Below are 17090 nucleotides of genomic sequence, written 5' to 3' on the forward strand. Positions count from 1 at the left end.
TATCTCCCACCGTGCTAGAGGTGACCTCTTGCAGGGGACATGACTAGAGCGAGGCGGGGCCGAGGTCGAGCCCAGCCCCGGTGGCATATCGCGACAGCCCCGACACGCTGAGGCAGATCCCGGTAGCGCGTGAGCAGAGCCTTGGCGCATGTGCGGGCTGAGGAGGCACCTTGACCCCGGGAAGGACGCTTTCCTGAGGCCGAGAGACGCCGCATAAAAATCCACATTTTTGCTTCAAATTAGGAACTGCTGGGATCCAGAGGGGAAAAAATTCATCCTTAGTGTGGTCAAAATCAGTAATTTCCAAATCTTTCACAGAGGTCAAAGTTTTTTCCCAAAAATGTAAGTTTCTGCCCTGAGTAGATATGGGTGGTTTAGAAAATTTTTGCCGAATTCGTAAAAAAAAAATTGTAATCCCAAGTGTGCAGTGAGGTGCTCTGGGTGATGTTCACCACAGCTGCTGCCTTTAATACAGTTTTATGTTAAAAATGAAGCCATTTTGTTAGAAAATGGGCCATGCTCCACCTCAAATCCCCATTGTCAATGTCACTCACTCTAAAATCAGCACCAGCCTGGATAAATAACCATAATACGTAAGATTTTGTTGGGTGAAGCACTGAAATGATATACTCAGGTGGTTTAATAATCCCTCTTGACTCCAGAGTCCCTCTCCCGGGTGTGCTGTGGGGTTTCAGGGTTTATCCCTGAATGTCCCGGTCGCTCTGGGGGAGGCAGCACATCCTCAGGAACAGTGGCTGCCATCCCAGCCTGGAGCGGCTGCAGGAGGCTCACTGCCCTCTCCTGGGAAAGGATTAAGGAGAGTTCAGATACAAAGCTGGGGAACTGCCCTGAGGGAATTCACTCAGAGTTGCCTATGGGAATTGTATGACTCCAACCATCATACAATTCAGCATCAGTGGTGTAGCTGCACTTTTGGATATTGAATGAACATGGAATCCTGGAATGGTTGGGGTTGGAAGAGACCTTAAAGCCCATCCAGTGCCACCCCCTGCCAGGGCCAGGGACACCTTCCACTGTCCCAGGCTGCTCCAAGCTCTGTCCAGCCTGGCCTTGGGCACTGCCAGGGATCCAGGGGCAGCCACAGCTTCTCTGGGCACCCTGTGCCAGGGCCTCCCCACCCTCACAGGGAAGAATTTCTTCCATTATCAGAGCCATTCTCCCTTGTCGTGTCACTCCTAAGTAACAGGATGAGTTTTGGAGCCCCCAGTCCCAGTACAGAGAGCTGAGAGGAGAGGATCAGGTCCAGGAGACATTTCAGGTCATGGACACGTTAATCACCTAAAATCATGTGCCTGTTTCCACTGTGTTCCCAAACTGGACACCTTAATTAGCTGCCTGGAGTTAGGGGGAATTAATTTGGGCCTAAGTGCATAAAAATCTGAGGTGAAGAGGACATTGACTTCAGGAATCCGGGGATGAGGATGGCGGCGTGACAATGATGAGCTGTCCCTGAGCAGACAGATGAAATGGCCTTTCACAGGTTTTACTCTCCCTGGAACAGAAATCCCAACTGTGTCTCAGAGAGGCTGAGAATATTAATGAGGAACTCAAGAGGTGCTCCAGTAGGTCGGTGCTGTCATGTTGCATGGCAATTTTATGTGATTTTTTCAGAAAATAATAAGAAAGTGAAATGTGTTGGTTGGGTCATTGGAAATACTTGGTTTGATTCCTGTGGGCAGTCAGAACACACTGAGGTTGGACGTGGAATGACTTTGTGAAGGGTTGGACTGGTTCGGACAGATGACATTTGGAGGGATGGTATTTAGAGGAACCCTGGAGCTCTGTGTTCTCCACAAACTTTCTCACAATTTACAAGCAAATGGTCCCTTCTGGTTCCCATGTTCACCTCCTTCCTGCATAGTTAGAGGGGATGAAGTGTCATCTGCTGGGAAAGGACAGGATGAACAAGTTCTGGGTAATGCCTGTGCACTCCTTCAGGCTTAGAAAGAGCCTAAAGTTCCTCACTGAAAGTGGCTTTTCCCAGTAGGGATTTCCCCCAAATTGTTTTAGGCTTCATCTAGGTGAAAAGGTTATTTTTGGAACCTGAGCTCCACTATCTGGAAAACAATAAATGTTCCTGGAAGGTGAAAAAAGAGATTCCTCCCAGCATTTAGATACCATTGTTAGAATGTTTCAGGATTTAGACTTATTTTCTTCTCTTTATTTTCTCCTTCTCCATGCAAAGGAAGAACATCAGAGATTGTATCCTTTCTGTACCACTGCTCCCTGCATGCGGGAATCCTCAAGAAGACTGCCTCAAGTGGATTCCTATCTTCTCCCCAGTAGCTCTGCACAGTGCTGGGGCTGTGCTCCTGAGCTTTCCATCAGCGTCATCCACAGGAAGCACAACCCCATTGCTTCCAAGGGAAGATGTTTTGTGCAGGTTTAGCTGGGATTTGGCCCTGATGGGCTCCTGCTCCTGCAGAAACCCCTTTAGCCCCCCTGCAGTCATGACTTAACTCATTTTCTTAGGAAAGGAGGCTAAAAATTGCATATATGGACTGCTGGACACACCCCCTGCATCACAGCTCACAGACAGCTGACACAGCTGACAAGAGATAGTAAAAGCAGCTCTCAGTAGTAACTTCCTCCTCTCTTATGGTAAGTCACCCCACCTTTACTCCTGCCAAGATCCAAGTAACTTCCTAGGAGGAGACACCCTTGGCTCTGGAGATTTCCATGCTTAGAACCTATCTAGTAATTTTTTGCTCCACCTTCCTTCAACTGGAAAAACCCCAAAACCTGGTTCTGTGTTAATAAAATGAGCTGCTCTGGGAACTGGAATCCATCCATGGTGCGTGGGTGGGTTTAGAAACGGGATGGGCAGTTCCTGTAAAAGATGCCTGGGCTGAAATCCCTGCTTGGAGATATTTGTAGGATTTGAAACGGGCTGGGGGAAAGAGGGGAGTGAATTAAGGCTGTTTCTTAGGAATTTGCATCTCAAAGCTGAGCTCAGACAGGTATGGAGGACAGCTTTTCCATGCTGTGGGGACGAACAAGGCCTGGCTGCTGCACAGAGCCACCTCCAAACACAAGGTTGATGGAGTTTGCCAACTCTCTGTCAACTTCCTTAAGGCTGACAAAGAGGTCAGTAGAAGTAGTCTGGGGCAATGTACATATGCATCCCCCCCACTTCCTCAGGCTAATGGATGCCCCACTACAGACCAAATAAAATTCCTTTAAAAAGGAACTAAAGCCAAGCCTGAAACAGCAAGCTTTTATCCCAGCCTGTGGTGTTTGCAGCCTCAAGTTCCTTCCTGAACCCTCCCCATAGGCCAGGCATAGCTGCACCATTCAGTATGGAGAGAGAGTGCAGTATATTTTGGGGTTACTGGGAAATGGTGATTTTATGGAATAGATCCCACCTCATCACTATGAGAAATCCTTAACAACAGTTCTCAGCTGTCATCACTTCCCTTACAGATCCTGCTTTATGTAAATGGGATTTATTACATCTTCTACTTCCTGGCAACTCTTGCAATGATCATTTACAAAAGTAAGTTGCAGGTATTTTCCGCAGAGCAGGCCGTGCTGATGCACAGCTGGGCTTTGTCCTGCTGTGTTTTCCTGCTTTATTTACTCTGGTTTATTCTCCAGGTCAAGTTTTCAGTTATCCAGATGATTTTTTGGCTCCTGATCTTGCTGTGCTTTTCCTTTTGGCCATTCTGGAAGTGCTTCGATTGTACTTGGGTAGGTCATGTTATCAGTGCACCTGGAATGTAATCTGTAAACATGAATCATTTGGAAATGGAGTCTGTTAGTTGAGCAGATATTTGGAGACCCCTACACCTTTCCTTTCACTCCTGAGGACACCTGCAAGCACCACCAACACCTTCCTGTCACTAAGATGGAAGGGCAGGAAGGGCCTCCTGACCCTGTCCAGAGCATGCTAAAACTTCTTCAAGTCCAATTTTTAAAAAACCCAAATCACCATTAAAATCTGCTCAATATTCCCAAGACATCTATGCACGGTGAGGCTCTTGAATCAATCTGAGTGTCTTTAGGGGTGGATTTGTTCTGCTGCCTTAAAGCTCTCTGCATATTTGCTTGGAGCCCGATCCATGAATAAAGAAGCAGGTTTCAACTCTAATGTAGTTAAACACCAAAATCTACTGAGCTGAGCTTGGAAATAAGCTGCAAGGAAGAGAGAAGGACAGCTTCTCCACAATGACAGTCATTTGAAACAGGAATAGATTAGCAGGGAATAAGACTTGAAAATGAGGATTGGACTCCTGGAGTGCACCGAGGTCACCATGTGTGAGTGCGGGGCTGGGGGGCTCAGGGCGGTTGAAGATGAGTGCTCAGAACGGTGCAGCTTCAGAAGTGATTCTCTGTGGTAAGAAGAGGTGCCCTGGCTGTGACTATCAACTGATGAGCTGGTGGCTCTCTTGTTTAGATTAACCTTGGTTCATTTTCCTGTTTCAAAATGGATTGTCTTTGGTGTTGGGTTTGTTGTTTGCTGGCAGAGCCTTGATTTAGGCTGGTATTTCAATGTATTTTGAGCTTTTTTAGGACTCGGTAAGAGCAAGGTCCAGGGCCTTTTTTGAGCAGAAATCTTCTCGAGTTACAGCTTGAGCTCTTGTCAGAACAAATCAGACCTCTGGTTTCTGTTTCCTTGCAGGTTTCAAGGGTAACCTGACAGAAGCAGAGGCCCCGCTGGGGCTGAGCCTGGGGCTCACGGTGGGCAGCGTGGTGCTGTGCGTGTACCTGCTGCTGTGGCAGACCTACGTGCTGTGGGCAGACGTGCTCCTCAACGCGGTGCTGCTCTCGGCCTACGGGCTCGAGTCGGGGCTCAAGGTCATGGCCATCGCTGCCTTTGTCAGCTGAGCCTGGCCCCTTCCCACAAGCCCTCCACACATTCCTTCTCTGAAAGAGTGGGGCTTCACTTCCACTATTGAATTCCTTTGTATATAAAAACCCTGTAAAGCTTCTCTCTGTTTAAATTAAAAGTTTTGGGGACAGAGGCGTCCTGCCCAGCAGATGTGTGACGCTGTCCCACCGTTGGCTTATTTATGGGCAAAGGCAAGGGATAAATCAGCAAAACCCATCATGCTCTGGCATTCACCAGGGATCAGTACTAATTACCCACTCCTAACACAGGGTAGGAGCCAGTGCTGCTGGCATGGTGGGAGTTTTCATGGCACAGCAGCAACATGCAGCCCAAGTGACACAGAAATGAATCAGGCCAGGGCTCACTTGTGCCTTGCCACGCACACGTCCATGTTTAAGGGCACAGCTGCTCTCCTGCTCTCATTTGTGTTTCTAGACCTCAGTGGTAATTTCCCTGACTTTAGTAGGGCAGAACCCGATGTATCCCAGTGGGGGAGAGTGGAACTGGGTTTTGTGCATACCTGGAGAGCCAAGCCACAAGGTTTGGCAGCCAATTCTTACTGACACACTGCGTGAGGGGATGTTTGGTTAAACAGGATGGCTTTTAAATTAACAAAACCATTCACCATTCATTTTCCCTTCTGTCCTGTTTAAAAGTCCAACAGCATGTTGGCAGGCTTATTTCTGTTTGGTGTTAAATGTGCTTATTTCTGCTATTCTGCAAAAATTACTACATTCAAGCCTGTCTTTTACCTTCTAACTGGTGCAAGTGCACAGTTTTTTACTGTATCAAAAATATATGTTAATGGAAAGCTTTGGGAGTTTCTGGGTTTTTGAAGAAGCCGATTTTGTATTCAGAAGTTCCTATTTTTGTATTTATTTATTCATTCAAATAAATAATGGTTTAGATCTAAGGAGTGTTTGAAGTGCAGAGCATCTTGTTCAGATCTTGGGCTCCAGCTAAGTCACCCAAAGGAAGACTTGGGCAAGCCTGGATGTGTGTGAAAGCCTCTTCTCAGCCTGATCCTGATCCTGCTGTTGTGTATAGCCCCTTCTCCTGCCCTGAGAAGGTCTGAGCTAATTTGGACTCGGCCAGGGGCTGAAAATAGTGGGGTGCAGGCCTGTGGCACCTCAGCCATGCTGCTCTTTGCTTTCTGGTGGGGGACAAAAGACACAGAAGTTCTGTGGAAGGGCCCAGTTTCATCCCTCAGTCATTCAGTGGTTGGACTTGATCATCATGGAGGGCTTTTCCAACCTTAAGGATTCCAGTACCTAAAGGGGGCTTACAAGAAGGCTGGAGAGGGACCTTTCACAAGGGCATGTAGTGACAGGATGAGGGGGAGTGGCATCAAGCCAAAGGAGGATAGGTTTGGATGAGATGAGATAATTTGTGACTCAGAGGGTGCTGAGGCCCTGGCACAGGTTGCCCAGAGAAGCTGTGGCTGCCCCATCCCTGGAAGTGTCCAAGGTCAGGTTGGACATGGCTTGCAGCAGCCTGGTCTAGTGGAAGGTATCCCTGCCCTTTGCAGGGGATGGAAGGAGATGAGCTTTAAAGTCCCTTGCACCCCAATCTTTCTACTCCCAGGCCAGGTAACAGCAAGTTCTGTCCACATTTCACCACCTGACAGTCATGATCAAAGTACCCACTGGCACAAATCCCCTTGGACAGGTCCTGCTAAGCCAGGGCACAGCCGGCCCTTTGCTGCTCCCATGGAAATGTCACAGCAGCAGAACTGGGGCTAAGGAGCACCCAGGAAACTGAACGACCAAATGTTCCTGTGCTTAATCTGCCTGAATGGAGCCCCCACCTATTTGTCCTCCCAGATTTGTTTGGCATGATGGAATGTGCCATCACATGCTTGTTCTGAGGAGTGACCAACATACCGAGCTGTCCCTGCCCCGTTAACGATCAAAGCACACAAGCAAAACTTCCTGGATGGGCACAAAAAAAAGCACAAACTTTTCCTGGTGTTTGCATATGCCTTACACAAAGGTCTGCCCACAGAACAACTGACAGGCTTTAAAGGGAATATTGCAAAGTGGGATATTTACCTGAATGCAGGTGAAATGGTAAACAGGGTCACATAGGTTAATGTTGATTCACAGCCCCTGTGCTTCACCTTCTTGGGGTGATCAGCACAAACAAAATAAATACAAAATATGTATTATAAAACATGGTGAACCCTTTGCGCCCTCCTCATCACCCAGGTGAAAAACAAGGATCAGCAGAGAGTGCCAGTACTTGCTGATAGTGAGCCATGAGCACATAGGATAACACACATGACTTTTTGGGCTTGTTTCAGAGCAGGGCCTGATGGCTCCAACTGCTCAGAGCCCTGGCTGGCTGTTGGTGCCTGCTGGGGTCAGCTGGCACCAACCTAGACTTGCATCTTCCCAAGAGCAGGACAGCTCTGGTTTCAGTTTTCCAATTTCAGATAAAATTGTCCATGAACTCTTTTGTGGGATACTGCTGCTGCTGACAGCCCTGTGCTTCGTGATGAAGGATGAAGCCTGGAAGCTTCAAACAGCTCCTTCCTCCCAGGTACTTCCGGACTTTCAACGGGAATTGTCACTGTGTTGGTGTCCCTGATTCCATGGTGGCATCTCTCGATGCTGAGCTGGTACAAAGACCCAAAGTGAATCAGCTTCAGAGAGTTCCCCTAACCAGGAGCTCCTTTCCAAACCGTTCCCACTGCTTGGAGAAGCAGGGCACACATAGTGAAGCCATTGATGACATTTGCCAGACATAAAATCGCTGGAGCTTTTAATTACGAGGCCCAGCCCTTCTGAAACAGGACAAGCAAGTTGGATGCAAACAGCATTAAAAATTTAGAGGAACACATATTTTGAGGAGCTGGGTTTGGGTGGTGTTTACTTAACAAGTCTTTGTTCTTGAGCCATCACAGGGGTGTCTGCCGCCAAGCTGATTTAAAAGGCTGATCCTGAGAGGCAAGTCAGCCTCCTGTGATTTCCAAATTGGAGATACTGGGAGATAGGGTGTTACGGGTCCATGACTTTATGAAGTCCCTCTGGAGTGGCCTGGTGCTGTGGTGAAGGAGGGAGGCCAAGGACATGCACTCAGTTGGTTCCACACGTGGGAGCCACGCCAGGAACCGCCACCATGCCACAGGATGATTCACTCATGCCAAACCATTCCATGATTCTACAGTTGCCTCTGGCCCACCCCCACCGGCACCAGCTGTCAGGTGGGACAGCAGGGAAGGTGTAATAAGCTCTGCTGTGGTTTTCTTCCCTGCCCAGAGGAAAAGTTGCTGCCTCTGCAGAGCAGTTAAGAGATTTGCTGTGGGGCACAGCAGCTCACAGTAGCCCTGTCTTCATTGTGAATGTGGAGCTGGATAGGAAGCAGTGCCTTAGAACACCATCCTGACAACTCCCCGTTTGCATCCCAGGAAAGTCAGTCCAGTCCAGCAGTCCTCCTGAAATACCCCAGTGATGCATTTCAGGGAGTAGGGATCTCCTGCACAAAACCTTCCAGCTGCTGAGGCTCACCAGGCTCCAGCACAGCTGACACTCCCACTGCATTTCCCTTGTTTTGGACTGATATCCCTTCTCCTGCCTGGTACGGCAGGCATTCCCTAAATCCCGCTTTTCCTAGGGCTGGCCGTGTTTTCGCAATGTATCCCCATGGGATCCCGGCGAGGAGGATGACGGGGCACTGGGAGGGAATGTCACACCGAGTATCGGTTCGTGTTCTCCCGCTGCAGGAGAGGTCGTGTTCCTGTCAAACCCGAGCTGCCGACATCCCGACTGTCAGGCAGGGAGCTGCTCTCCGCCTGCCCACCCGGCTCACCCGGCCGCATTCCTCCCACAGGAACTCACCGGGGCGGCTCCTCCGTGCGGCGCCTGGACCCGGGCCAGCCCCTGCGCTGGGCACAAGCCCCTCAAAGAAACCCACAGCAGCGGGGAACTCAGCATATGTCGAGCTAAGGAATTTGGGCTTCTCCCAGACCGCTGTCCTGAAGGGGAAATTTTTCCTTGTTTCTTTCCCTAGTGTCACAGTTACAGCTGTTTCCTCCCAGGGCCAGCGACACGGGGTCTCACTTCACATGTACACGGCGGGGATTCAACACGGAGCGTGGGCATGGTAGGGAGGCCTGCAGGCACTTGCACTTCAATAAAACACTTAAAAGCCTCCGTTTTGGGAGAGGAATGGCTAACCAGAAGGATCCCACCCTGCCATGGACACGTCTGTATGACCCAGCTGATATTTTCCCTGCTGGGGACACCTTCCACTAGCCCAAGTTGTTCCAAGCTCTGTCTAAACTGGCCTTGAACAATTCCAGGGACGGGGCAGCCACAGCTTCTCTGGGCAACCTGTGCCAGAGCCTCAGCACCCTCACAGGGAAGGCTTTGTTCCCAGTATCCCATCTAAACCTTTCATGGAAGAGCTGGGACAAAATGAGGGGCTTTATGGCCACGTAACCCCAAGGAGCACAGTGCCACAGAGGGGGTACCCCGAAGGGGACTCTGCTCTGCACCCCAATTGCTTTGGGGAATGTGAGAGAGAGGACGCTTTGCCTTCTCCCTCCATCTCCCAACACCTTTCCTTGCTGCAGACGTCGGGACAGAGAGCAGGCAGGAGCGATGCTGGAGGAAAACAACCCGCGAGCCAGCGCGGAGGAGAGCCCTGGGCTGCACAAAAGGTGCCTTGTTCCCCCTATGAGGCGGTCGGGCAGCACGTCCCCTCTCTCACCGGCGATGGAAAACTGAGCTCCAAGCACTCCTTCACTTCCCCTCGCCACCTTCAACTTTCCCATTGGGTACAAAATGTTCTCGGGAGCAGGAAACCCGAAGTTTAACACGTCCCTCCTGAGCTCTTGGTCGCCTTGCCCGGGGAGTGGGCGAAGGGTGCAGCCGCCCCCGGCGCTCCCGGGGCCACCGGCTCCTGGTTATACAGTAACCTGTTGCTCCGGGTCCCAGCTCCACCTCTCGCTGCCTCCACATCCCTCCCCTCCTCTCTCCTCTGCCAAGAAACCTCTGTCACCTGCTCTCAGACACTCGGGGCGAGCGGCACCAGGAGGAAAGGGCAGAGGGGAACCACAGCACGGGGACCCCAGGCCGGGCTGCCGGGTGGGCTCTGCCTCCCACTCCTTCAGCGCTCGGGGCACCGGGCTCACAGCCTGTGCAGGGAGGACAGGGAGCTTGGCTGCTGGAGAATGGCAGCAGGATTTAAGTAGGAGGGCACGGAAAACTGGGAGAGAACTCACGGGAGCTGAGCGAACTGCGGGAGACGAGAGCGGCTTCTCAGCACCGGTGAGTCCTTCTTTGCAAGCCCTAAAACTTGACATCCCCCTCCCCAGCTTTTATCCACTTCAAAAGTCTGTCTGATTCTGCTGTGGAGGGAGCACGGCTGGAGAGGGGCTGTGGCTGGGAGAACTATCAGTGTAGTTTTCTGTTGTTTTAGTTTAAAAAGATGAAAAAACGTACTTTTCCCAGCATTGTGTTTTCTGAGTTTGTTTCCCGTCCTGGTGATTCCCCACCAGGTGAGATCCAGTAGGTGGCACTTTCTTGGCAGCAAAATGTCCATTTGGCACAGAACGAGGCTTTTTTTCTGTTCGTAATGAAGTCTGGAGACGTAGCTTTGAGCAGCTGTTTGTTTGCAAACCTCGGGGTTTCCTCTTTTGGGGACATGTGTAGAACTTCTGGCCGTTCTCCGCCGGGCCCCTCAAGGACCTGCTGCTCTTGGTGGGTGAGATCTCCCTACCCCTGATCCTGGCAGGATTCACCACCCGATTTCAGCACGGAGGGAAGCTCGGAGCTGCCCTGTTCCCTCTCGTGACAGCTCTGCCTCCTGATGAGCTTTCATCCACGTTAACGAGTCACAGCATTCCTGTCCCCTTTCTCTTATTTTCCTGGAAAATGCTGGTGCAAACTCCACCGAGGACAAGGCTCAGGGACAAATGATGTGACCAACATTATTTTCAAATACTGGAAATAACTGTGACACAGCACAGTAGTAAAATCCGGTGACTGCCGCGCTGTAATTAGGGCAACAGGGAGTTAACACTTCTGTTGCTGGGCTGCTCCAAAAGCACGGATCAGATCCATCAGTAGCTGCTCATCCAGGAGTACCAGAGCTTGGCTGGGATGTGCCCCTAAAAAGGACTTTGTCTGAGGAAAAGATGTGACAGCCAGAGGCTCAGCCCCCAGCTGATACAGCAGGGACCCACACAGGGTTTCACCTGCGGATGCCACAGGCAGCAGCACATTCCTTGCTCTATTTTGCTCTGTGATCCGAGTTTTCAGTTGATTCTGTCCTTCACAGACAGAAAGGGTAGGCAGCAGTGCTGAATCAAGGAGCCCTTTAAAACAGGACTGGGAAGAGGGACTTGGGATTCACTGTGGGAAGGTGTCTGTGAGAGGTCGTTGGTTGGCCCTGTTTAAAACAAAGGCTTGAACTGGTGTTTGGGACAACACTACAGCTCAGTTCCACTGTGGTCAGGCCTGCGTTGCTCCTGCTGGTGGTTTCCGTAGCTGAAGCCTTGGGAAGGCTGGCCAAGGAACTGGTGCTCTTCCAGCTGTATTCCAGCCCTCCAGGTGGTCTAGAGCAGGATCTACTCCACTGTACTCAGCAGGGCAGGGTGGGTTTGTCATATAATCATAGAGCTCAGAGGAACTGGGAGTGGTTTTAGGCACCTGAGGAAAAGTTTAGCACCAGCATTGTTGAACTGGCTGTTGGTGAAGTCCTGGGAAGGGAACAGCTGTGAGTGACGCTGGAGAACGGCTGTGACGTGCACACACCACTGGGAGCAGTTTGCTAAGACAAGCTTTGAGTCCTTGGCTTTCTGCCCCTCTGCCATCAACCCTGATGTCAGGATGGGCACAGGCACCATGACAGAGGTGGGCAGCCTGGATGCTGCTCAGCACCAGCAGGAAATGTCTTCTGAGCCACAGGATAGGTATCACAGGGACAGACAGAATGTGCCTTCAGTGCCCACCTTTGCTGACGGCAAACCACTCGCCATCAGTCGGAGTGACAAAGCCCAGCCCTGAGCCTGAAATAGCCCTGCAGATCCTAGGGCTCCATCTGCCCAACTCCCATGGATGGTGTCGAGGGTAGGACTACATGATCTCGAAGGTCTCTTCCAACCATGATGATTCTGTGAGGGACATTGCAGAGCAGATGCTGTCTGTGGTAATGTCACAGTAGCCACCATTTTGCCAGGCTATGACAAATTGTCATGGCTGCCTGCCTGGATTCATCCAAGGGCACGAAGAGACAGGGAGGGGTCGCACAGGAGGAACCCTGGCCTGCTTGCTCCACTCTGGTCATTCAACCGGGCTGTAGGTCCTGAGAGGAGACCCTGCTGGGGCATGGCTGCAGGTCCAAACCTGCCAGAGGTTTGCTGGCATCTGCCCCTGGATGAGATGGCTTGGAATGTGCTGGAAAACAAAATGCTTTTCATAGGCTCACAGGATCATTCTGGAACAGAAAGATTCAGAAGAGACACTAATGTGCTGTAGGACTTGGGAGGTTTCAGCCCTTGTAGCAAAAAAGAAAGGAGTGAAACAGGGAGAACAAATGCGTTGGCTTGTGTGGGCTTGAGAAACATCCATATGAAATAAATCCTGAGTGCGTGGGGAACTCTTGGAGTATTATTCCCAGAGGGCTGCAGCCGGGGGTGCTGACTCTCCGTCATACTCTTGGCTTTCTCCCTTCCATGCCATGGTCTCCCTGAAGTGCTGGGTCAGGGCAGGTTTGTGGTTTTGAAGAAGACTTTACGTTTTTGTCCTTGCATGGGGCTGGTCAGGGCTCATGACTCCTTTCCACGAATGCAGTCAGCAGTGCTGCCCTTCCCTCTGGGGCGGACAGGAATGCACGGCCTTTAGCCTGCGAGTTTGGTGTCATTGGCAATAAAACAGTCACCCTTGGAAAATACTTGAGCCTAGCCTAGTGACCCCCAAGCAGAAGTGCCAAGTAAAGTCCACAGACTTCCTGGAGTGACAGGGATGATCTCCTGCACTGCGCTAGAGCTTTACCAGCAGCTCAGTATCTGCCTGGCATGGCAGCTCCCGTAGAGCACCGGCAGATCCAGCAGCACTTGGCTCTGCCAGCACGGCCTGCTGAGCCACCTGTTTGGCCAAGGCTCAGAAAGTGCCCAGAAAAATACCCATCTGCCTGTCCAGGAGGTATTCATGTTTCCCACTCCAAGGGAGGGGAAGGGTGGTACTACAGAAACCCTCTCTGCTCATCCACCCGCATTGTAGGAGAGTCCTTGCACCATCAGAAATGGTGCCAGGCACTGTACAACACCTGAGAGACGCAGGAGACAAGATCCAAGGAGGCCCAGGAGGCCTGAGAGCACAGTTTGGCTCTGGATCCCCACCTGCTGACAAGACCACAGTCAGGAATGGAGTAGAGCAGAAGGATTTTCATGGAGTGGGGAGGCTGTGAACAGTATCTCTGTCTGCTTGCAGTGGGTTTGAAAGGTCAAGCTCAGGGAAAAAAATGCTATCACCCATCCCTAAAATATTTAGGTGTCAAGAGGGAAAGGAAGGGGACCCAGGGAGAGCTGCTTCCACATGGACATGGCCGCCTCTGCACATAGGTGATGGTTTGTCTTTTCCCAAGGCAGCGAGAGTTTTCCTTTCTCCTGGGCTGGCGACAGTACCGCCTCCAAAATTGAAATGCACAATGCCAGGGGGGTAGCCAAAAGAGTCCTGGCATTTTACTTCCTGGTAATCCAGATAAATTAGGAAGAATTGCAATTAAGAAGGGAGGGAAGGGTGTGTAGCTGAGCTGGACCGGTTTGGAGATATTTCCCATTCACCTGAACTGCAATTCCCCAGGAGAGCCCAGCTCTTGTTCCCATTATCCGAGTGCTCCCAAGGGCATTACTGCAACGTGCTTACTGCCACTGAGCATCTGCTGAGGAACAGAACAAAAGCTTCCAACCCCCGGGAAGAAGCAAGGAGTCACACTCTCTTTCTGCTCAGCTGCCCTGGGACCGGGACTGAAGTGCCCAGACAAGCTGCTGGGGCCCTGATTTGGTTGAAAGCACCAAGCGAGGCCTGGAGGTGCCTGTTCCTGCAGGCACAGTGGGATCAGGGGACCCTCACACGGCAAGAGGCTGATGGCAGGGGCTGGGCTGCTCCAGCCCATCTGGCACGGAGCTAGACCCTGCTTGGGATGCTCTGTGCCCTTACATCCATCCCTGCCTTCAGAGCAGGGCCCAAATCAACCCCTCTCACCAGCATCTCCCACGAAGGCTCTCCTTGTCCTGCTGAGACAGGCAAACACATCTCAAATGCGAGAAATCCTCATCTCCAGAGCCAGGGGTGCATTTCCCCCATCTAGTCCACACTTGGGGGTTCACCTGTAGAGGCATTAGCCCACCTATTTACCTCTTCTTTCCCACTCCCTGGACACTACCACAGCTTCTAGCAGCAATTTCAGCTGGAATGGAGGAGCTGAGCACCCTCAGGGTGATGGGATAGGATTTTGCAACAGCCTTGGCTGTCATGATGGGCAGGTGTGGCACAAATGAGCCCTCACGGCTCATGATCCTACAACCCAGCCTTGCCCCAGGTGAAGGCAGATCTTTCCATGGCTGATGGAACAGGAACACTCCACATTTGTGAGCTGGGGTCTTTCAGCACTGCCTTGGAATGGAACAAAAAATTCTTTCCTATTTTTGGTTTCTAGTTGGGACACTGACCCCCAGAAGCTTTTCATAATTCGAATTCAAGTTTAGTCCTTCCTGCTTCCTTTTTCATTTTTTCTTCTTCTGTCTTTATCAGTCTCAACGTGTCCAGATTTATATCCTACAAAGGTAAAGTGCAGCCCATCCAAATGGCAATAAAGCAAAGTTCAGGCACCACAGCTGATTCAGAAAGTGAAATAGTGCTGCTGGTGGGATGGCGATTAGGATCAGGCTGAGTCAACACTACCCTCCCCCAGACTGTTTACACCTAACTTCCCTCTCTCTCAAGACGGACAGAAGTGGGAACCAGCTGGGAGCTGAGAATCTCTTCATGCCTTACAGGTGTTGGCTGCTGGAACCAGAGCTGACACCTAAAATCATGGGCAGCCCCAGGTTCCCTCACTGGCAAATACAAAATGAATCCCAAACCTGACCCACCTCACTGCTGTGGAAATGCCAGTGGCTTGTCCTAGTCAGTCACGCACTCCTCACTGCCACCATCAGGACTCCCTTGGGTCATTCCTTGTCCCACTGCTGCTGCCAGCCAGAACCTGACTCTGTGGACACAGACTCCTCCAAGTCCTCCAAACTTCTCCATGCACAAGGGCATGGAGTGACGGGAAAAGGAGAAATGGCCTTAAGCTGAAGGAGGGTGGCTTTACATTAAATATTGGGAAGAAATTCTTCCCTGTGAGGGTGCTGAGGCCCTGGCACAGGTTGCCCAGAGAAGCTGTGGCTGCCCCATCCTTGGGAGTGTTCAAGGCCAGGCTGGATGGGGCTTGCAGCAACCTGGGATAGTGGAAAGCAGGGACAGGGCAGGTCCCTGTTCATGACAGGGAAATGGAACTTTTTCCAACCCAAACCAATCCATTTATGACATTATGATAAGTCACATTTGAGGCTTTCAGTGGTGACTGTATGGAGGCAAAAGAGTGACTTCGCTGTTGGTGCTGAGATAAACACAGAGGTGTCCATTTGCCTGAGCCTGAGATAATAATTTCATCAGTAAATTCACTTCATAAAAACACCAGGGAGAGGAGAAGAGAGAAAGGTAATTGCACCCACGATATCCCTTAATAAATCATAGGCTGGAGCCTACTCTCATTCCTGACACTACTGCCTCTTAATTATAGCTGTGTTCAGCTGAGGAGACAGAGGAGGAGTGCCAGGCTCTATGCAGAAGGGAGCACTAATTAAAACCTCTTTTCTCTGGGAAGATATTAATGTCTTCCTCTGGGGCAGAAGCGAATGGCCTTGTTTGTGGCCATTCCTGTGAGTTAACCTGTAACTCTGACTTTCACCCAGCCAGGCAGTTCGTCCTGCTTTCGGTACTTGGTGCTCCCAGCATTGCTTCTGGGCTGAGATACGGGACTTTCAAAAGCCCTTGAAAAAGGAAGAGGAATAACATGTACCCAGGCAGACTGTGCAGGTGTGGAGGTAAGGTTAGGTAGTAGGGTTGGCTCCTCAGTCCAGGTACACTGACCACAAAAGGGACTGCCCCTTGATATGTGACACAGGCAGGATTTCTGTGATGGAGAGGGTATCCCAGACTGCACCCAAACAAATCCTCTCATTTGAGTTACGTGGACTTTAACAGGCTTGATCCTGTTCCCCACGAGAAGAGAGTCCCGTCCGTCAGGCTGGTGGGGGAAGGAGTCTTGTACCACCAGGCACCTGCACGCCAGCATCTCTGCCTGATCTCCTGATGGCTTTGGGACCTGGGCATGCAGGCAGGTGGATTCCTGATTCACCTCTTTTTCCAGCTCAGGAGAACAGAAACCCTGCCAAACTGTGGGAGGGGAGTGGTACATCTGGGCCATGGAAATGACAGTTTGATCCATTGAAGTCAAAGGGCTGATTCTGTGATTCTATCTATTTATTCTGTGTTTCCATGATTCCCGAAGAGAATCTCCAGCTGCCCCTGCAGAGTTTCCATAGCAGGGAACCCAATTGGTGAAGGAAGGCTCTAGTCCAGCATCCAGGCACATGCCCACTCCAACCTGGCATTCAAACCATAGTCAAAACACAAGGAAAATATTGGGTTGGATTTTTCCACCTTTTTTTTTTGCAATAGAAGGTGCAGGGCAGGAGTGTGAAAGTGGCATGAAAGGCTCTCAGGGATAACTCCAAGACTGTCAGGTGTGCTGTGAGTTGCTGCTACTTGGAAAATAAGTTGATAAAGTTTTAGCAGCTAAAAGAAAGGCAGAAAAGCTGCGCCTCTGTCAGAGAAGCTGCTGCACGGAGCGAGGCAGGAGCAGGTTCAACAGGATAAATTGAGAGCAAATGTACCAGAGCTGTGCTCATAGCTGGTCTCTGCCAGAACCAGCAGGTAACACCCAAGGTGTGGCTGGGCCATCGGCTGCCTGAGCAATCGCTTGACAAGGAAGCACCTCTTGCCACTGCTGCATCTGCTCCAGGCTTAAAAACAAACCAGGAACAACCCCTATGTCTGTTACTTCAGCCATGAAACTTCCAGTGTTCTTCAGCATGGGAGAGGGACACTGAGGTGCTGCTCTCCTTGAGATCTGTGCTACAGCCTATGGCACAGAGACAGGGAATGAGGGAACAGCTGCT

At 50.8% G+C, this 17090-nt stretch overlaps 3 protein-coding genes across 11 annotated transcripts in view; 2 read left to right on the plus strand and 1 right to left on the minus strand.

Moving 5' to 3' along the window:
* DEAF1 (DEAF1, transcription factor) overlaps positions 1 to 17090 on the minus strand; it is an 81955-nt gene that overhangs the window by 19971 nt on the left and 44894 nt on the right. The gene's annotated exons all lie outside the window — the stretch shown is intronic.
* Positions 1112 to 5765, plus strand: TMEM80 (transmembrane protein 80). 4 transcript variants are annotated; one of them, XM_017730474.1, is made up of 5 exons: positions 1112 to 2223; positions 2494 to 2622; positions 3445 to 3517; positions 3619 to 3711; positions 4643 to 5765. In XM_017730474.1, exons 2-5 carry the CDS (start codon positions 2620 to 2622, stop codon positions 4846 to 4848), a joined length of 375 nt encoding a protein of 124 aa, XP_017585963.1. In that variant the 5' UTR covers positions 1112 to 2223; positions 2494 to 2619; the 3' UTR covers positions 4849 to 5765. The 4 variants fall into 4 exon arrangements, with proteins under 4 accessions (XP_017585963.1, XP_017585962.1, XP_017585964.1 ...); XM_017730473.1 differs by having other exon boundaries at positions 1112 to 2622; XM_017730475.1 differs by lacking the exon at positions 2494 to 2622 and having other exon boundaries at positions 3424 to 3517.
* Positions 9807 to 17090, plus strand: part of EPS8L2 (EPS8 like 2) — a 42529-nt gene continuing 35245 nt past the window's right edge. The window contains exon 1 of the mRNA XM_017730467.1: positions 9807 to 10125. The gene's annotated coding sequence lies outside the window, so the exon portion shown is untranslated. The remainder of the gene's footprint in view (positions 10126 to 17090) is intronic.

The sequence above is a fragment of the Corvus brachyrhynchos genome, unplaced genomic scaffold (assembly GCF_000691975.1).
Source record: "Corvus brachyrhynchos isolate BGI_N302 unplaced genomic scaffold, ASM69197v1 scaffold323, whole genome shotgun sequence".
In the NCBI taxonomy this organism is placed as follows: domain Eukaryota; kingdom Metazoa; phylum Chordata; class Aves; order Passeriformes; family Corvidae; genus Corvus; species Corvus brachyrhynchos.